Source organism: Saccoglossus kowalevskii, chromosome 18 (genome assembly GCF_978046115.1).
Source record: "Saccoglossus kowalevskii chromosome 18, keSacKowa6.1, whole genome shotgun sequence".
In the NCBI taxonomy this organism is placed as follows: Eukaryota; Metazoa; Hemichordata; class Enteropneusta; family Harrimaniidae; genus Saccoglossus; species Saccoglossus kowalevskii.
In genome coordinates, this window is record NC_140658.1 from 17,058,468 (window position 1) to 17,081,098 (window position 22,631).

The 22,631-nt window shown below is 36.3% G+C and overlaps 2 protein-coding genes across 3 annotated transcripts; one reads left to right on the plus strand and one right to left on the minus strand.

The window, feature by feature from the left end:
• Positions 1-152: 152 nt before the first annotated feature.
• Positions 153-10,572, minus strand: LOC100367450 (cytochrome P450 3A24-like). 2 transcript variants are annotated; one of them, XM_002730564.3, is made up of 13 exons: positions 10,420-10,572; positions 9,945-10,035; positions 7,340-7,392; positions 6,644-6,740; positions 6,244-6,360; positions 6,025-6,113; positions 5,764-5,912; positions 5,465-5,598; positions 4,559-4,738; positions 3,545-3,774; positions 2,292-2,429; positions 1,139-1,301; positions 153-667 (listed from the first exon to the last, which is right to left on the minus strand). In XM_002730564.3, exons 1-13 carry the CDS (start codon positions 10,497-10,499, stop codon positions 593-595), a joined length of 1,596 nt encoding a protein of 531 aa, XP_002730610.1. In that variant the 5' UTR covers positions 10,500-10,572; the 3' UTR covers positions 153-592. The 2 variants fall into 2 exon arrangements, with proteins under 2 accessions (XP_002730610.1, XP_085349399.1); XM_085493273.1 differs by lacking the exon at positions 10,420-10,572 and adding an exon at positions 10,153-10,173.
• Positions 10,573-15,092: 4,520 nt separating this feature from the next.
• LOC100367297 (cytochrome P450 3A29-like) lies at positions 15,093-22,499 on the plus strand. The gene is made up of 13 exons (XM_002730563.4): positions 15,093-15,160; positions 15,356-15,449; positions 15,829-15,881; positions 16,007-16,103; positions 17,105-17,221; positions 17,556-17,647; positions 18,288-18,439; positions 18,739-18,872; positions 19,271-19,450; positions 19,992-20,212; positions 20,860-20,997; positions 21,354-21,516; positions 21,898-22,499. Exons 1-13 carry the CDS (start codon positions 15,093-15,095, stop codon positions 21,973-21,975), a joined length of 1,587 nt encoding a protein of 528 aa, XP_002730609.1. The 3' UTR covers positions 21,976-22,499.
• The last annotated feature ends 132 nt before the right edge of the window (positions 22,500-22,631 follow it).

Consider the following 22,631-nt stretch of genomic DNA (forward strand, 5'->3'; position numbering starts at 1 on the left):
TGTCTTGTTCATACGTGTTTAAAGCTGGCCTCCAAACCGGCTTTTTTGGCATACGTGTGAACACGGTATAATATTATTTGCAATTACACAATCAAATGTTGTTATTTATTTAGTACGTTGTATATGGGAAATGAGTGGACACGTGACTCTCATTATCAAAATCATTTCACTGTATAGGTATATATACTGTGTTTATTATTTACATATCAATAACACATCGTCGAACAAAATGTAAGAAATACAAATGAAAAGCAAAATCATCAAATTGAATATATTGGTATGTAATATGGGATACTACACAATCATACGTAATGTCCATATACAAGCCAGTAAATATAATCGTCGCTGAATAACATATATTTTGCAATAATAATAATAATAGATCACATGATCTGTACGAAACTACTTTAAATGTAATATCTGGTAAATAATGTTGCTTAATAGTATTTTCCTGTCGTTCAGAAATACTAGATGCATGATTACCGTATAGACCATTTATTTACAAAACCTTATTTGAAAAAATACTCTTTCCGTCATATCTGATCGTGAAACAATCTTAAATGTCATAATGAAATTACCAAATGTTTTCCAATTATCTTCTTTTCACACTCAGCTTGATACCATTGGGTGGAGTCAGAAAACCTAATTTTCCTAGTTTTGGTGGAATCTACAATAAAAACCAAGACAGTCAAAAAAATTACATAATGCTAGCCTGAATTCGGTAAAACATAGTTTCGAAGCTGAATTTCGTGTAAACAATGTATTTTACACGTGTTGTGTACGTCTCTATGAATCACATATACATCCCGGTCCTGTGGAACAATATGGCATTACTAGTTACCTGCGTTCTACTTGCCATTCGCAAGGGAAGCCGGGAACCAGCTAAACAAATGTAGTTGCGTGGATCACAGATCGGACCAAAAGCTGCCTTTCTTATTGGTTGACAGCTACAAGTCATGATACTCATTTGCATATTTATCACCACAAAACGTGGTAACAACTATTGAGGGCGCGGCGGAATGGACCAGTCATGGTAATTTCGCGTCAACGCGAAAGATTCTACAATCTCGTTCTAAAGGATTTAGCATATAAAACAATAAAACGGGGGTAAACGTAATTATGAAAGGATAATACTCACCTCAGTTTCGGCACAGGGTTCAAAGGTGAACTTCTGCAGTACACGAACCAATCCAATCTTTGCTTCCATCAATGCAAATCTCATACCAATACAGTTACGAGGTCCAGCACCAAACGGTATCCAGGCATATGGATGACGTTTCTCTTTCTCTTCTTTAGTGAATCTGTATTCAACACATTTGTATTTTAGTTGGTAAAATTATTTATTGCAGTAAGCTTTTATTAAAAACACAACAGACAGCAAGACAAATATATCTTCATTTAGTTTCATGCCAACTGTGCTAATACTGGTATCTATGTCATCTTATTTGCTCTCAATAAAGTAATGGTAAAGCAATTCATTGTAAGAACCAAACTGCGATAAATTGGGTAGTTCTAAGAAAAAATACTGAGACATATACACATATTATTATACATCTGTCTCTCTAACGTCATAAGTTACAGCGTGGCTTAATTTTCGTTGCGGTGTTGCACTTGATATTTTCATCATACCATATTTCCAAATATGGAACGATTACGCGCGAAAGCCTCCTCTAATAATACTAAAAAAAAACATGGCTTCCCGCATGGGTTTCAAGTTGACCGGACCCCGCACAAAGAACTTCGCTAAATCTGTTCTGAACGTTTTGAATTTCTAGGATGTATTCCTAGAAGGGAAAGATGTATAATAATAAGGTTATTACGAGGATACTGCAAAGTATGCACTCGGACAGTATGCAGTTTGCTGTATCCTCGTATTAATATAAGGTTATTACGAAGTTACCTCAAGGTATGCACGAAGACAGTAGCAGTATCGACCGACGCGTAGCGGAGGTCGATGCGACAGCGCACTGTCTGAGTACATATTTTCCTACCAAGGATACATAATGGGAATGCTGAAGTCTAAATAGTTTAGAACAGAATCAACGAACTTCTTTGTATGGAGTCAGGTCAAACCCTGGTGGCAGCCGTGTTTGTTTTTATTATTAGAAGACGCTTACGCGCGTAATCATTCGATATTTGAAATTCGCATTTCCTTATATGGTAGGATGAAAATACCCAGTAAAATACCGCAAGATTACGGCACCCTGTAACTTATGGCGTTACGATGACAGATGTATAATAATATGATATTATTCATAAACCGTATGTAAAAATATTTAATACAAACGTACCTTTCTGGAATGAACTTCTCTGGTTCAGGATAGATCTCAGGATCATGATGAATTGCATAAATGGAGACAGCTACAATCATACCTTTGGGGATCGACACTCCGCTGATGTTGACATCTTCATTACATTCTCGATCAAACCTAATAAAAATAAGCGTCGTGAAAGTAAGTTGTGATCACAGTGAACCGTGACAATTCTCATAAATGTGGTTCTTTATTGTGATTGTGGCCCTCTATAGTTGAGATTAGTTTCCTTATTACTGTGTCGTTTTTTTGACGTAGATAACGCTATTCGAAAGTCATGGTTACTGATTGGCCTGTTCGTCCACATTCAAATGAAGTCTATTGACAGTAGTCTGGTGTATTATGCAGCATTTAAATAGTCATGTGACTTTTTTTTAAAGCCCCGTACTGCGTGGCTCGTATTTTGATATTTTTGGCATGACAACATGTTCTATATTCACGGTTGTATGTTCAAAGGGTTTTGGAAAAGGATGTGGGGAAAATTACTATTTGTACACTATATATATCTCGTTCTTTCACAAGGTTGAAATAAAGTATTATTACCGAAAGTATCGTCGGCCATTAAATTAATTAGTGTCTAACAATTCGTGTAGTAGCCAATTCTATAAACAGTATAATAATGGTATCAAAGAAACCTTAATTGTTTATTCTTCTGTAATATTCCATTAAACAAATTATGCAACGATATATTATGTCATATCAAGCAGGGAAGTCGTGTATACTCGTGATATATTATTCAACGTTCGGTATCGGTATAGTAGACATGCAGCAGCAACATAGTCAACAACTTAAAACTACGATAAAGATTTCCGTTTTCGACATTGTGAAATTTTTTTGTTTTGGGGGAGAAAAAACTTGAAAAAAAAATGATTTTGACGAGCTATTTCAGAAATTTGTATTAAGAATAGTTAATAACGAAATGTATTCCTTATACACCCATAAATAAATTTTATAACTACTGCTTACACAAGTATATTATAGAAAAAAGATTATTGCTATATTCTCTATATATTTGCTTTTTATTTGTCTTGTATTCTGACTGAAATAAGCTGAATGAAATTACAAACTATGTAGTGTGTTCAACAACTCATGTATGAACAATAACTTTAATAAATATAATTTATTAAATTATATATTATAATTATTATATAATTATAATTATAATTATAAATATATTTATTAATTTATAATTTTACTTGATAAAACTTGTATAATACAATGTACATACATACCTGATTGCAGGTGGGTACATTCTCAGTGTTTCCGTGACAACCATATCAAGATATGTCATCTTCTTCAATGTTTCGTATCCAATGTCATCGTCATCGTCAGAGTCACTCATAATGTCATCGATTTCACTATGCAATTTATTCTGTACCTCGGGGTTGGTTGCAAGACTGTAACTTACGAATGACATCAATGTGCTGGTAGTCTCATATCCAGCAAGGAAAAACAGCAACGACTGGTGAAACAAAAACATGTGCAATACGTTCGTCGTCAAAGCGGTGGAGTCGTCACTTGCGCATGCGTCAGATGGCCGTAGCGTGTCATTGTTTACAAACAAGCGTCTACCCATGAGCCTTTGCGTTTTAGCACGTGTTGTTTTGACCCGCGCGTGCGCAGGTGACGACCCTCGCGCTTTAATATAAACCAATCAATTTATCTCATAAAGATGCCCGTAAATGCTATATTGTTTACTGCTGGAATAATACCGAACGAACCGGTCTACGACTCACAGAATACCCCCTTCCCCCAAGGGAAACAAATGTGAATGTTTTTTTGTTTTTGCTTTAGATGCTTGAAGAAACATGTCCAAATTTGAATATCTAAAATTATGTCATGCGTTGTGTCGTGTTGCCAAGCAAAGCTATTTTGACCTTTGACGCCCGCTGTATTGTCCAAAACTAGTCCGCCTCTCCCCGAATTGAGGCAAATTGGGCAAAAGTTTCACACAACTGATAATCATATGCTCGGAAATTCAGAGTGATACATCGAAAATATATCCAGGCTGACAGACACCCAATGCAACTGAGTTATAAAATAAATGTGGAACTACTTGTTGCAGCACAATACAAACCGAAATAGTAATCAGGTCTCGTTTGAACACGCCAATGAATGCGATTCACCGACGTCAAAAAACAAAATAAAAATTTAATATGAAAACTGAGGGCGGTATAAATCTTTATGCGCATGCTGATGCTTATATTTGCGTTTTTCTATATTTACCTGTTTCACATCTAACTCACCTGTGCTAACATTTCATCCTTCGTGAATCCTTTTTGAAGTTTGACCTGAGAAGAAGGACCATCTTTGACAAAGTCAACCTTGTTCTCGCCTTCGTCTTCATCAATTTCTTTATCTTTGTTTGCCATATGCTGGTCATATACTTCATGGGCGTTTACCATTAGTTGTAAGAAGTCGATTCTCTGTCGAAAAAATGAAATAATAAGTACATGTATTGTCTCGTGGAATATTCTATCTAATCAAATTCATGAGGTCATTGAGTGTTAATAACTACATATTGCTTAAATTATTATTTATATTATATTGCAATAAGTATTTGTTTTAGTCATCAGTAATTTGAAAAATCAAAGGGAATTGGCTTCTGACATAGTACTTATTGGCAGATGTAACGTTATGTTGATGTCTATATGGATAAATAATTTTAGACAAGTAAATGTGTTTATTTCAACAAAAACAAATATATATAATAACAAATAATATATAATAATATATAATAATATATATAACACAAACAGGTCTTGAATGCTTACTAAGTACGACACCTATAACCTGGTGATGTGCAATTAACTGAAACACTTGCGATTGAAAGCGAGATTGAATTTAAGGGCGGTAGTCGTCGTGCCACGCATGCGCGAGATATATGGGTTTCATATAAACAAAGATGGCGACTTTGGCTGATTGAGACGTTTCCAAGCTTTAATTGCGCAATTTTTAGGTGCCAGTTATGTAGAGTAGCGATGGAGTCACAGGCGGTATTCAGTGCAAGTCACACCCAGGTCAAATCTCATACTTGTGATTTTCATTTGAAGAGCGTATTCGATTGTGGGAAAATCAACACAAATGTCGCACTTGCGCAGCGCGACGACCACCGCGCTTTAATGTCAAAATGTACATAACACGACACTTACATTACTTGAATCTCTGCCAGGTTTTCGCATCTCAATAGCATCTTCAGTAACACCCACGAAATAGTCCAATACCTTCTTTGGAAACAATTGAACGTCAAACAAATTCAGGAGTGGAACCAAAAATGGGAAGAAAACTGCAAAACAAAATGTTATGCTTATAATACAACTAATACTCCAACAAATCATTTTATCTTTTTAATAAGACATGATTTCATATATGTAGGCTGTCGACCACGGGGAAACTATTTAGACATATATCTATCAGAGATGGAATTATGTTATGTGTGACTAGTACTTACATACTACAACAAAAACAGGACTGAATAAACTGAATTTGAAGGCTAATTTCGCATTTTCCACAAATGGGTGACCAGGTTGTGACTGCGAACTGACGTCAAGACCAAATCCAGCACTTGCAATGCTGTCCACAACAAATCCGCCATACAAACTGAAATGGATTAATAAGCGTTTTATGTTAATACAAGAATTTCAGGGGTACGCTGTTTTTATGATAAATATTTTCCTACTGTAATGTTATATATTCACAGAACAATACTCACTCTTTGCACTGTGCAACTTTTTCTTCTTTGCAGTATGTTTCCATGTTTGCAACCAACTCATTGGCACACTGATTGATAAGGGGAGCCATCTACACGAATACAAACACAAACATTTATATATAGTATACATTAACAAATGTATATTCTTTTAAAAATATTCCCATTCAACCAAAATACAAATATTGTTTCAAACTAGTGTATAAAATATGCAGTTCCTACCATTCTCATCTTAGCTCCACTGAATGCAGGCGTCAACGTGTTTCGTGCTCGCTTCCACTGGTCGTCTACCAATACTGTAAGACCCGAATTCATGGGTTTGCCGTTCAACGGGAGTACCTGTGAGTGAGAATCATATGTCCACTGTAGTTAAACATAAACTGTTATAATTAATTTCCCACGTTCGTGCCCATGTGAGAGGTGCTCGCTTGTTTGTTTTTTCGCACCTCCTTCAACGACTCACACGGATAAGCTTCAGAATGGAAATTCCAATTAAATTGACCCGAATCTGACAGATGAACATTTTCAAATAATTATTGTGTACACATTCTGTCGGGAAAATAACATTATAAGCCCCTTTCCCTGGATCACGCAATAAGCGCCGTTGTTAGATTGCACTTACCCTTCTGTTGACGAATGACGAGAAGTGTTTTACAGTTATTTGTTTACATATCTCAGGATCAGCAAAGTTGATTACAGGTTGTCGGCCTTCATATGTACTGTGATGAAGACAATTGGAAAACAAGGAATAGTGTTATTGCATGATATATTCAGACAATATTAAGCCGTATCGAATCCAGCGTATTATATAAAGCGGCGGAAATACATGGTTTTATGAAATGTTTATACAGATTTTCACAAAATGGGAATAACTGATACTGCTTGTCGGGAGTACTTAAAGCTGAAGTGTCGTCACCTGTGCACGCGCGGGAATTGAATCCCAAGCGACGATAACAACACACGCTAAAAACGCAAAGGCTCAGGTAGACGCTTGTTTGTAAACAATGACACGCTATGGCCATCTGACGCATGCGCAGGTGACGACTCCCCCGCTTTAATGTTGTATACACATTTGATTAAATGCAGGACACCTTCCATTAATTAGCGCTACAAATTATAAAATAAGTCGGCTTGGCAGCTATCCCATGATATCGGGGCGCTGAAGCGAGCTCGCCACTTGACAGCAACATGATCTACAATTGTGCATTGTGTGTTAAGGTTCTCTAGTCTTTCTTCTTCATAGTTTGTTTTGATATCACGTTCGTTAAATGAGAAGTTACCTTCCTCCTTTTATAATTCTAGGATGAAATTAACTTACCCAAATACTTTGCCATATTCCTTTATCCATTCCTGCTCCTTGTGCTGTATACCCTGTAACATATTGCAATTTATAATAATGTAACATAACATTTGCGTTTCTTGTTCGGTCAATCATGTTTTGACTACGTGTTTAGTAACTATACATGTATACGATTGTGTTGCTTACTGCAACTTCTGGTCATTGGTACGCGGTGGTCGTTAAGCGTGCGCCTCGATCTCTCGGTGATTATAGTGCCTCAGCAGAGGTCGATTACTCGAAAGTCCGGGGATGCGCCCTTAGTCTTTGCATGGAGCTAAAAAAAAGAACTTTTTTAGTTCCATGGTCTTTGCAAGCCAAAAGTCGTTAAAACGAGAAAAGGTACAAGACGAAAACCCCAAAGTTGTCGATACAACTAATGTGTGCCTCTTATAACTGGCGGGACTGATAAGAGGGACTATGACAGGAGGTATCCTTCAATCTTGTCTATTCAAGCATGAACTGTATAGACATTGTCTATAATTTAAGCAAGTAAAATTATGATAATTATATGTCTGTTAATATCTGTATATTAATATCTAAATCTCCATAATTCTGTCCTTGGCCTTCATGCATACCCATCTACACTCTCCCTTGCAGAGTCTTCGTGACCTAGGGAGCCACAGAGAGCCGCACTTGTGAGACGTTCCCTGGCGACTACCTAGCTTAGTGATAAAAGCCCCATAGTCTATGTGACGGAGAATGACCCATCTATACACGTTATTACATCGCTTTTAACATTTTATCCACATGAAATATACCGATGTCGTTTCTGTGCCATGTGGACAGGCATCCACGTCACATTGCATATTTAAACTTTGAGCATGGTAAAATAACACCTACATAACCCCTACATTAGATATTAACCAAAATTATTTCGGTATGATAAGATGCGCTCGAATCAATAACAGTGGTTAAAGGGCGGTGGACATTGCGCCACGCATGCGCGAGATATGGGACCCATGTGAACAAAGTTGACGATTTTGACTGTTGCGCAGACCAACGAGTACAAACCGAGACGTTACTAAGCTTTAACTATGATATTTCTTCGGTGGTTGGAAGGTATCGAAGGAATCACCGGCGGTAATTAGCGCACGTTGCGTCCAGGTCAAAACTCGTACTCGTGATTTCCATTAGAAGCGCGCATTGGATTGTGGGAAAATAAATGTTTATCAACACAAATGTCGCACATGCGCGGCGCGAAGACCCTTTAGAATGGTGGAGAATTGTGAGTCCCTCGACAAACTGTGGTTTTTAGGAGTTGATGTGGATCGATGATGCTCGTATGTGCTTTCGAGTCTTGCTTAATAATTCTAGATGTACAGAACTGACTATGGGTCAATGACTTCCCGCCTCAAGATCTAATGGTACCCTTACACCGGAAACGGTTATTCCTTAACATTCATTTGCATAACAGTGACGAATTCTCTCATTTCACAGAAGTATGGCCGTTTTTTATAAATAGTGTAACCACGGTGTAAATTTAGGTCTATTTGTTTGTCAGCTTAGTTTCGAGTGTTTCCACACAGCACAATAAACACTTAATTACGAATTAAATGTAATGAGTGGCCGTTGAGTTTCGATAGCGAGTGTCCGGCAAAGCTATCAGCCAAGCCTGCCTACCTGCGTTTCGTTTAATTTTTCAAGATTTGTAACATGATTATTATACAGCAAAAGCCGAACCGTGCTTTTATTTCTAGATGAATAAGTATTGTTTTGCCTGTCTATACAGATGTGTCAACTTCACACCGAATGTCAGACAGACATATGTCAGACCGCTTTTTCTCGGCCAATCGTGGTATAGAGATGCATTACTTTCTTTGGCGTTGCCAGAGACTGCGTTCATCGTTATAACTTTTCTCTAATCTTTGAACGAATTTTAAATTGGTATTTAAAGATCCTCGCCATTATGTAAATTAGACACATATAACATCAACGCAACTGAATTCAATTGACAAAGCTCGAAGCCGAAAATAAAGCAACTTTGCAAACCCTGTGTTGTGAAAATTCGCCGCCGTTACTTATATTTTTATACTTTTAGTCTAACAATTCTTCAAAGTTGTTTCAATAAGTTCTACCAGTTATAAGTTAATTAGAGCACAACGTAAAACACCTTTAAACGCAATAAAATCACGCATGTAGGAAACAGTGCGTTGATTGAGTTGTTTTGCAATAGACATTAGTTTAGGGTCTGTATATTTCTATTTATTTTTTCGTTCAGCTTTGTCTTGTTAAGAAAACTCTTAAAATAATTCAATCTACCCTTAAAAAGAACGCTGCTGTTTCGATCACATTCTATATGTTGAGCGCGGTTCATTGAACTCCATAAATTTGGGCAAACAAAGCTGTTGACTCAGTACGCAGGCGCAGGTCTGTACTATGTAAATAAATAGTTATCTGGGCCAAGGAGCCCGTGACCCGTTCACACAATGTAAAATCAATATGGAAATGGGCGACTCCTTATTTGGAAAATTTCTCCCCTAATATGGTATGGCGCCGACACCTATGTGAAGCACAATAACGTAAACTCAATCGAACTTAGAATGAGACAAATTCTTTAAAAAAATCAATGAATTTGATGTATTACCTTACTAGACTGCATGTTACCGATAATCGGCCAAGGTGGCGGTCCAGGGATTCCCATTTTCTTGAAAGTAGAAAAGTTCCATGTCGAGTACCTATAGAAAATAACAACTGTTCAATTATTTTGCATCTAATTATGTGGTAATACTATTCAGTGTGTTAAAACAGAATGTTTATAGACGTGATCATGGAAACTTTCCGGTTTTACTGACACATTAAGAATTGCGTATTGTAAGCAACTTGAAAAACACCAATTGAGGTCTATGTCGATTGCACTGCTACACACTGCATTATCTGCAACCCAATGACGTCACTTCGAATAGAATGAATAAAACCTGCGTATACTGTGACAGGTACTGCGAAACAATAGCCAAGACACTACGACATTGTACACTGGTTTCTTTCGAAAAAAAAAATGTCGGCAAAGGTTTTCTATGCATACTGATTATGGTGCAAATATAGAGTAAATATAAACTTACAGATAACACAGTACTAAGACGATGCCAATTAAAAGTACAGTGGTCGGCGAAAGTCCGAAGAACATCCAAGGCAGCTCCATCGTGTTCTCGTGAAGAAAACTATTTGCCTTGTTTAACCCTGTTACCTCTAAATATACTCAAGCACAACGAAAATCACGCATGCGCAGAATGACATCATCTTGGCGTCATATGCTATTCACGTCTCATAGCGTGACAATAGAATGAATGGATTGTGTTGAAATCGCGTATACCTTTTTAATTTTTATTTTTTTATTATCTAGCTATTTTAGTAATTACTGTATTTTACTTTCGTTTATCTGATCATTTATTTTTAATTGTTTTATGTTTTTTTCTAAAACATATTTACTTTATTATAATCAATTTAATACCCTAAAGAGGGTACAATGTCAATACAGTTTACTTTACTTTACCTGACGCAATGTCAGTCATACTGTAATACTGCCTTACTTTGCGTCATATTCTGCACTTTTCAATATACATGCATAGTTAAAGCCTAAAAAAAGGACGTCTCGGGTGCAATGAACGACGAGTGACCTATTCGTAACGTGCGTTTACAAAGATTTATTCAAACTCAATGGTCGTTGTGTTTGATCCGTCCTATTGCCATTGAGATGTCACTGACATTTACTACTCGTGCTATACATACAACGTAGGTTAAATAATATGTCATTGCAAAACGTTTGAAACGGGCAAAAATGGCAGTCGTAGGTGAGTAGTACGCTGCTGTTCATATACAGCCATGACTGTAAAGACGGACATGCCTGCTTGTTTTGGGTTGTGCAGTTGACACAAAAGCGAAAATTGCCCTGCGTTGAGTACAACTAAACTTTTCTACTTGACCCCGTGAATCTGTCACGTGACAGTTGCAAATTGACAGCCGCCATATGCGATAGTAATAAAGTAAACAATGAGTCAGCTTTATAAACGGCCTTAAATGGTCGTCGACTTTGCGAAGCATGTTATCGATATCTGATTTTTTTATACCATTGCACCACTACAATCCTAAATGCAAAGTGTGTCAGGCATATTGCTGATATCTGTAGAAACGATTTCTGAAACGTATCTGTCATGCAAAATGTTCGGTTACGAGGCGCACCGTAATAATGACGTCATTGCCGCACTGCATTGCGGGACATGTATGTATGAATTAACAATCGTTACAAGGGATGCCCCTCTAAAACCGCCACGGGGTTTGATTATAAAATCAACACAGATGAAATGTGAACTTGTCCCTGATACTAAATCACGGTCAACTAGAGAAACACATGTAATGTAGTTCAAGAAGCATACATGTTGTGACCGGTCGTGGAGAATAATTAGATTACGTAATGCTCAATGACGTCATTTACACTTTGCAATTGACTTTTGCCCGCCAACATGACGTCTATTTCAATGGCTATATAAAAGCGAAGAATCATCTCTTAAAAAAAAGGTCAAGTATTAGAAATGATGTGTGTGACTAGAATATTTGTTAAAAAAATCTAAGTAACTAAGATGTATAAAAATGAACAGATGAGACAACGCAAAAACAAAATGCACGGGTCGCACTCTTCTCACCACCCACATGACATGGTCTTCTAAACACTTCAAATAAAACGACAACCAAATGAATGTGGGACGAAAATTACAAATTCCATAATAATAGTTGCTACACAGAGCCAAATAATAAACCCCAACATGGAGTTCATTTGGTGATGCATGGCCATCACACAAAACCAAGGTGATATTATTTCGTGACGGGCAGTAAATGATGACGATTCAACTCCCTTTGGCCCCCGTGGATTAGTCACGTGACAGTTACAAACTGGCATAGGGCAATTATATGTAGGTCGTTGAAAAGTACGCATGCCAGTAATAAAGTAAACAACAAATTTATGAACGAACCTTATATGGTAATCTACTTTGTGAAATGCGCTGTTGACTCTATAAGGGAATGACTGTGAAAACTAATATGACCAGGTATTGCCACGCGTGATGTTATGTTATTTACACACACACGACGATTGTCTTGACTTGGTTAGATCAACATCTTGATTATACTTTATCTAAATTACCTAATTTGCATATTTAAATGAACAACTGACGTAATTATCTTGATTGCTTGATATTTGCATATGAGTTGTTCAACCTACTCAAAAACATCTTGTGATATATCAAATGAAAGTTATTTGAATGTAAAATGGATATTGTGTTTCCAGTTTTTGCGACATTTTTTTTTATATAAATTACTTAAAATGGAAATTATCATTTATTCACACTATAGTCAATCCCATAGTGTTACATGATGTATGGAAATAACACTGCTGTTTATCGTTGAAATATGTCTATTAATATAAGCACATGTCACAAATGCATATTATCTACCGGGGCGCAAAAATACAACAATACTAGCCCAATATTATGTAGGGTTTTGTGAGCAAAATGAGACCAGTGTGAAATGTTTTTGTAAAAAAAAAAGTTGGCAAAATTCACATTGTTATTTTTTGTTTGTCATAAAATGCAGAACGAGAAAAAAAGGCGTTCAGAATATCAGTATACCCTATATATTCCCAGACTTTTGCTCAGACACTTTATATAAAAACATGGACAGTGGCCCCTCGCTAAGTCGTGGGTGTCGGGATCCAAGCAAAAACCGCGACTTACTCGAGGGTCGTGACTTACCGAGAGGCCTCGTGAAAGAGGGAGGGTCGTGCATTGAAAACATTGTATTATTATCGAATATTTCATTAATGCACAATTTAGAATGAATAAACAAGATGATATTTGGTACAAAAACAACATAAATTCTGATGACAGCATGGTTTAATTTTATTTAATGCCTTTATTGTGGGCCATTCATCACACTATATGACCCCATGTAAACCCAGCGTCTCCGAATCTTGATTTGAAAACTCAGAGGGTGCCATTCTAGAGTTACTACCGAGCTTCACATTGATTAGAATAACACTAAAATGACTTCATCATGCTATAGAATTACGTCACCAATTGTGATTACGATTGGTTTAATATAATGGACAGAATGAATCATTACAATATGATTGGCATGTTGGACTTTACATGTCGGATCTATGTCTGTGACCTCAATAATGTATCAAGGTACAACATTGGTGGTTTGTAGTGGACTAAACGGTTTGAAGTAAAGCGGATTACGGCCTGTAGCACCACCCGTGGACAGACAATGATTAAAATCTATGAAGTTGTGCGTAGTCATTGGAATTAACGAGCATTTAGTCCTGAGAATACAACATCAGCCGGAAAAGCTGAACTTCAACGCTCTTCTCAAAATCATTGCTAACAAATAGCAAATTAAAAACTGGATTATTATTGATTTATATTAACATATGAAGCCCATTTTCCAACAAAGGGCGTACGGACAACCGCGTGTTTAAAACACTGGATAAGTATATCAGAACTAAGACGTATTGGTATTGGTAGACAAAATGGGTAAAAATGATTTTTAAGGAAAAGTTTTTCCAATAATCCTTAAGATTACTCAAATTACACCTGCTAGATTTTCAGTAATGCCGTGTGTGTTAACCACTCACTTTATAACCCCCCCTACAACTTTCGTTTCTTTTTTGATCTTTTCGTTGTGTTTGTGTAACAGTAAATAGTATCACCACATTACTTTACTTTCACAAAAGTGAGGCTGAATCAACCACACAATGTAAAGTACAACATATAGTCCCATGTTAGTACTTAATGAAATACACTACGCTGTATGTTGAATCTCGCGCCATGATACAACATCTAAATATAGAACATTGTATTTATTTATTTTTTGCAAAAAACGAACAAAAGAAAAAAAAATGTCACAAGCGACAATAATAAATAAAACAAGAAAATGTTCAACAATTGGCATACTTGCTTGAAAATTATTTATTATACATTGAGATTATCATCCCCAAAAATTGGCACCTAGCAGTTTCCATCTCTTGGTTCTTTCAATCTAAGAATGCATCTCATTACCAATAGCTAGATAATCACAAAGCATGCATAACTTTTCCTTTTCTAAATTTCTTTATTGGTAGTTTATGTGCAGAAATTCTGAACTTAACTGTGTTTGACATTATGTACATATTCCAAATATGGTTCCAAAAACATTTCAAATTTAAATTTGATATCTGTACGTATTATATTATGTACTTTTTTACATAAAATGGGGACCATATTTTTTTCATAAATGTTTGCTTTAGTTTATTTTCAAAAGTGTAATTCTGCTAATATCAATGATGGTCAAATAATTTTTGAATGAACTTTTCACTATTAATTTCACCATTAATTCTGTGCAATTTAAACGAGAAACTCCCCAATATTCTGTGTAGCCTGAAAGGCGCGAACACACAGCATGTTTCAGAGGGTTCAAACAAGAAGATGAAATGCCATGGATTGTATACACCACACTATGAATTGAGGGCCTGTATTGCATAGATCGGGCTTGACAAGCGAAAATGTTTGTATACATGTCTCCCAACAACGCATGCGCATTACGACGTCTTTGATGATGGTGACGTATCGTTCAACTCGATTTGACCCCGTGGATTGTATTAACCTTTGTACCGAGGCTATTACATTATGTGCATGTAATTTATGTTTCGCTGAAACGGGACGTTAAGTTGATAAAGATAGTTTAATTTACGCGCTCTGTGAACATGGACGTTAACGGGGTAGCTGGGACAACTTTATTTCTCATCGGACTTTTATTGTTTCTGGTGTACATGTAAGTAAATATATTAATACATTTTAATCCCTATCCAGGCAACACAGTTTTATCGCCGCCATTTAAAAGTCATGTATACAGCTACATCAGACATGCATTGGTTACTGTACATTGCGTTGCTTTGACGAGTATGTTGTTCTATAGAACATGTCACACGTGTGTCTTAATGCTGAATATATACGTCTATACCCGTAGTTATGCAGTATGGCCATTCTCTACGTTCACAAAGCTGGGGATTGCAGGACCCAAACCAGTTCCTTTCTTCGGAAACTTGACGCAGATGGGAACAGTAAGTTTCATCAACGTACTTAGTACATGGGAAGGATGAACAATGTGGTAGTTAATTTGCAAACTCACTGAATACTAGTCGATTTTTTTTTCTATACCTATCAAAGTGCAGTATGAATAAACAATCTCGGATATTCCTTAATTGTATATGTGGCACATATTTAGACCTATGCTTACCTACCCAATGGAAAACGAATAATTACGTCAGCATTTCTCTTCGTTTACATCGTTCACCCATTTGGCCCAATACATCCCTGCTCGCTCTAAAAGCCGAACATATTGAGCAAATCCCCCCCCCCCCACCACCACCATCACAAAAGCCACATACTGAAATTGTTTCAATGCATTCTGTATAATGCTGAATACGTTATTGTTATTAGGGTATGCAATATAAAGACTTGGAATGGATCAAGAAATATGGTAAAGTATACGGGTGAGTCACACTATATCTGTCAATATTTACTGACGCGAAGTGACTGGTGTCATTAGCGGACACATTAGCGACGTCACTGTACATGTCTCAACGTTACTAAGTCTGAACTGTTGGTTTGTTTTTAGCTATTACGAAGGTAGGATGCCAATGTTGTTAGTTGCTGATGTAGAGATGTGTAAACAGATAATGGTCAAACAGTTCTCATCATTTGTTAACAGGAGGGTAAGCAATAATGTCTTAGTAAAATGATTAACAATAAATGATTCTACGAGTCGATATTAAATATTGACAAAACTAATGACAAGACCACGCCACGTTTCTCGTATGCATGATTTTTGTTCGGGTACGTCATCATATCCGCCATTTTGATCACCCTCAGAGTTTGCCAGTAGCAGGCATACATGTATACTATCACGCATATATTATCCACTAAGAGTTGTGCATGCAAACGAGCACACATGAAACATGGGATTCCAACTCTCAAATACCTGAAATACGCGTTGCCATGGCAGCCAAACGCGCTGCCATCCACGCAACCAAACAACGCAGTGACTGGATAGTAATAATGCACAAGCCGGATCCGTACATCACAAAAAAACTTACAAAGCCACGTACTCGTGATTCGAAATGAACCAAATTCTATCCACCAACTGAGAAAACCGTAACGTTAAACAGATGACTTTCAATTCACTGCGGGTATCTCGCGTGTTGCGTAAAAAGTGCGGTTGGAACATCTGCCGGAAAAATCGAATGTTTCGATTTTGAATTTCTTTACAGCTCAATGTCGAAATGACGATCTCTCAGAAGAGAATGTGGCGTTGAAATTCCCTCACTTCAGCTAAACTGACCATCATCAAATGTGTATAGCACAGTCATTATTAAAGCGCGGTAGTCGTCGCGCTGCGCATGTGTGACATTTGTGTTGATAAACGTTGATTTTCCCACAATTCAATGCGCTCTTCAAATGGAATCACAAGTATGAGGTTTAACCTGGGCGCGATATGCACTGATTACCGCCGGTGACTCCTAAAAACCTTCGAATAACATGACAATTATTTAATTAAAGCTTGGAAACGCCTCAGTCAAAATCGCCATGTTTGTTTATATGAGACCCATATATCTTGCACATGCGCAGCGCGACGACTACCGCGCTTTAAGCGCAGAAAAATACCCGAGAAATACTTTCTTCCCACTTACCTTGATATGCGCATTTTTTGTACTAGAGATTTAATCTGCAAGGGACACTCTGGAGCTCAGCACTTCCGAATCTCGTTGACGAACACTGGAAAAACGTACGTAACACCTTGACCCCTGCATTTAGTGCCTCAAAGATGAAACAGGTAAGTGTATTCACCATATTTGATACTGAGTGTAGACATTATATTGTTGTTGTTGTTGTGTGTACTGAACAAGGATCTATATTTTAGTATGAATTTAACTTACAAAGTTATTCTAGTTATTGCGAGAGGTTGGGCTGTTCTCGCGGGAAATCATGCTGTTTATTTATAGTCCCTCAAAGTCCTGTTGAATTCCGCATATTCGTACGTTGCATGATTATATTGTGACAATCCTTGTTTATATGTCATGTAGACGAAGACAACATACACGGTCGCTGTTTTGATATATGATATATATATATGCTGTACAAATCTGAATATGTTGTTAATATTTCAGTTGGCTCCATTAATAAGTTCAGCAAGTAACTATATGGTTAAAAACCTCGACAAACATTGTCAAAGCAAGACGTCATTCAAATGTATAAAAAAGTAAGTGCAATCCCCTTAAAGGGCGGTGGTCGTCGCGCTGCGCATGTGCGACATTTGTGTTGATAAACATTGATTTTCCCAATGCACCCTTCTAATGGAAATCACAAGAATGAGGTGGGTGCGACTTGCATAATTACCGTCGGTTATTCTTCGATACCTTCCAATCAGCTAAAAAAAATACATAATTTAAGCGTGGTAACGTCTCAGTTTGTACTCGCCGATCTGCACGCTTAGGTATAAGTGAATAAGGTAGTGCAATTTTCGAACCGTACCGTGATAGCCGATTCCATAGGTTAAATACATACACAGGTGTTTTTACAATTTGCATTCATTTCTGTGAAAACCACCAAAGTTTAGTCATTGATCGGATTTCTCTGGATGTTGCAAGATCAGAACAACCGATTATCTACTTTGTTTCAAAATATTGCCGAGTACCTGCAGAATTTTATGTACAATCTCATTGCTGTGTGTGTACCTGTCGGGACTTTAGACGAATTCAGCAGGTTATCGACAGAATTTTGTACAACACCCAGAGCTATCCCAATGGCAAAATTTCGGTGGTTTTGACTTTAATAAAACAAACCTTCCCACATTTGGGCTGTTTTGGAATTATAGAGCAACTATATTCTCATGTTGACAGTCTGTATGGGTATTACGTGCTAGACAGTATTGCCGGTGCAGGATTTGGTATGGACCTCAGTTCTCAAACCGAACCTGATCATCCATTTGTGACAACAGTGAAAAGGTTATTTAAAGCACATACAGTCTTCAAGCCGGTTTTCATGATTTTATGTAAGTGGGATTATTTGATATTCGATTATTTGATATTTCCGATGTTTCAGAGTTTCATAATCTCTACGAGAATGGCTTTTTATAAATAAATTAAAATAAAAAGAAGCTCATCTCAAATTATCAAGGTGTGTGGAGAAAATATAAAATATTCGCTCAGAACGTGATTATTCCTTATTATTTACCCACATTGGACGCTAATGACGTATGTGTGCTACAACAATGTCATTTTTGAATGTTGATGAAACGCATATGGGTTACTTGGTGTTTAACATAATATATCGTTTAATAATCTGTTGCAGTGTTTCTTCCGATATTTGTGCCATTTTTGAAGCTCTTCAAAATCTCGTGTTTTCCGAGAAAGTTGATGGATTATTTCGTGAAAGTCTTGGAGGAAACTATTGAAACTAGAGACAAGGATCCTGACTCCACTCGGGTGTGTTAAGGTTTAATACGTATATTTCAAGTAATGACGTAATAGCAACACAAATAATCAGTATTGGGTCGATGGACTGTATTGTTTGTCACTACATGTAATTCATTACTCATCGAAAATATTCCCAAGGAATTTAGTTTTTTTCTGTGTAATTATCTTTACGAAAAATAGTTAATCTTGAGGCAAGACTTTTATGTTTAATTGACATTGAACACATGTCATGTGACCTATGTCAAACATGAGAATGTGTATACGTGTCATGTGACCTATGTCAAACATGAGAATGTGTATACGTGTCATGTGACCTATGTCGGTGCTTATACGCAGACAAAATTGGAACGTTTTTATTCCAGATTTATTGACCAATGTTGATTATATATCATCTCATTTCATACCAGAAAGTAGACTTCTTACAGCTGATGTTGAATGCTCATCACGAGTATGAACAATACATTGAAAACAAGGAAGAAGAACCAGACGAAGAAGACGATGTGCTCAAAGTACAGTTTGTAAAAGGTAGTACGTTGCTGACTGGCGTTTCTCATAAAGGCTTGTCTGAAGATGAAATGTTAGGACAGGTATGACATGAACCACTCAATTGAAACATCAAATGTGGAAATAATAGTGTTTTATCTAAAAAGAAAATATATGTAGTAGTAGTAGATATCCTGCTCTGACTTTTACACCTATTTATTTTGAGGGTCCAGAAGGGTCTTATTCCCGGAAAACATACCTACAATGTAAATAACCTTTGTATACAAACAAAGACGCCTAACTCATTGTATAATCTGACTCAATTTAGAAGGCTCTTTAATATTCATATTCAAAAGTTAATTTTCCATTACTCATTCACAATGCAACTTTACCTGACATGGTCAACAAAGTGTTACTGTAGTATTATTTATTTGGTATTAGATAATAGTGTTTCAAAATCATATATTAATGAACGTTTCGTTTATAAAAAAAAAACGAACGTGGGGATCAAATCTTCGTAAGTAAAATAACAAATACCGCACATCAGATAGGAACAACACGCAACCAATAAAAACATCATTTAAATAAAAAGAAAATTATGATATTTATGAATTATTAAATTTAATAGAGATTCTTTTCTTCCAGGCAATGACTTTCTTTTTTGCTGGATATGAAACTGTCAGCACGACAATGAGTTTTGCATCCTACAATCTAGCCACCAATCCAGATGTTCAAGAGAAGTTACAAGGAGAAATCGACAGAGTTATGGCTGATTACGATCAGCCAAACTACGAGGCTATATCCAAGATGCCTTATTTAGATATGGTATTCAAAGAAACACTCCGGAAGTACCCTCCTGTTATAAGGTAGAATTATATTTCATTTACATATACAAGGAAATTGACCACGATGCTGCACATACAGACTCATATACTCGAGATCGAAAGTGACATTTCTGTGTAATAAATTATTTCAGAATTAGTCAAATTAGTCATGCATGTATGACATGTTGGTTCATTTAAAATCATTTTTTTTAAATAGAAATTATACGTAATGCGCCAAAAACTACACGTAATGCACAAAACGGCAATTAAAATACATTTTGCTATTGTGAATCCACGAATATTATGTAAATTTTATAACACTTCTTGTCATTCGTCACGTGCTTACATACAAACTATATTTTTATATTTTCCTCGCAAAATGACCTATGGTTAACCATGCACATTCTACTCAACATTGTACGTCAATTTCCCCAAATTTTAAGATGGCTTCATTTTGTATTCAAATATGTTCATCACTGTGAAATAAAATGTCAAATATTCCTTTTAGTAGCATATCTCCTTACATTAAACATAGATTTGATATGTTACTTGGAAATATTAACTCTTAATCGGTTTATATTTTTTTTACCCTATGATAGAAATCATAATTCCCACTACTCAATGATATGGGTTACTGATCATTTAGAAGTGTGTTCTCTATATTGGGGACGTTCATTTGTTGATTTTAGGTACGATCGTGAGTGTACAGAAGATATTATAATTAATGGTCTACATATACCCAAAGGCATGTATATATGTATGCCGATTTATGCAATTCACCATGACCCTGAACTTTACCCTGAACCTGAGAAATTCATTCCTGAAAGGTACGTGGTGTACTTTATGTTCTATTTACATACCAGGGATATATGACATTGCTCAGAGAGAGTAATTCGGAGAAGGGGCACATTTAACATGTAATGGAAATGTGGCGTGGTACGTTACACCACAGTGAAATTCTAATGACAAAGCGTTTCAATGATGTCAAAATAAAAGTAACGTATTTCTCAATGACTGTCGTTCGTAATTTCAAATTTCAAATATATATTTGAGTCATATTATTATCGACGTAGGAACACATATCTGAACACTATCGCCACCGAGAATTTGTAGCAAGCCAGCACGACTCGTAGGAATCTTGCATTATGAAGTGAGATAATAGAAATTTCATTTCAATTCTAAGGTTCACTAAAGAAGAAAAAGCCAAACGTCATTCTTGTGCATGGCTTCCCTTTGGAGCGGGCCCACGAATGTGTATTGGTATGAGATTTGCAATGATGGAGGCTAAGATTGGATTGGTTCGCATTCTGCAAAAATACAGTTTTGAACCGTGTGCTGAAACTGAGGTGCGACTCAATTCTGTTTCGTCTTATATGTTGTGTACATACAAATATATGGTGGCATGCAAGATTCACGCAAGCTGTGAGACCTCGGCCGAGAATTGACGCGTGTCTTTTCTCCCGCATTCGTAGTCATTGTTTACTGCCGATTGAAATCTGCTTCATTATTTGCATATTTTCACCGAAGTTTATGTCTTGTACATTGAAGATAAGCAGAAACATTTGAACGTTAAAATTTTTGGGCAAAAAAATATTCGCTCGACGTTTTCACATTCAATGAACAAGATTTTTGTTTTCGCCATTAAGTATATTATTAGTCTTATATTACGTTATTTATATATTATTGTTTCGCATTTTGTTTTGAATTTCTAATTTGTTTCCTTGCAGATTCCGCCTAAACTTGGTCTTCTCGGCTTTACCACCCCTCCCAACGACATAGTACTTACTGTGTCATTAAGGAAATAATTAACAATACTTTAATCATATGCAATTATTATTATTATTATTATTATTGCATATCAATACATACATTGGACTATGATATATCATGGACTGAAAACGGTGTTCTCGTAGCTCATATCCGAGTATTCGTTCGACTAAAAATCAAATTCTCTAATACGCATGCGTACTGGATGTTTTGGTACGTACAATAATAGTCACTGCACATGCGTATTGTGGTATTAGTGATTTTGAATTTTCATCAAAAATACTGTCATGTGATCTGCAAACATTACATTTTGTTATTATCCATATTGCATCTTTAATATACATGCATTGTGATTATGAGTAATATGGATGCCATTCATCCTAAATGTAATGTGTTGTAATTTGTATTAATGAGTCGGATTCAACGTGATATGTGCTTTCAAAATATACCCGAATACATTGCAAATGAGATGACTGGCTAATTGGTGCTAACGTCGATAAGAGCCATCGGTATTACCCTCAGTAATACTATATTTGAAATATAGCGATTTCAATGGTTGAAATGTTATTTTAAAATATATTTCTTTTTACAATTCATAATGCAAAATGAATTATTCTCATTTTCTGTGAGTCGATTTAATTGGGTGTGATACAACTGATCTCACAAAAGACAGGTCGAGTTCATTGTTACTTCC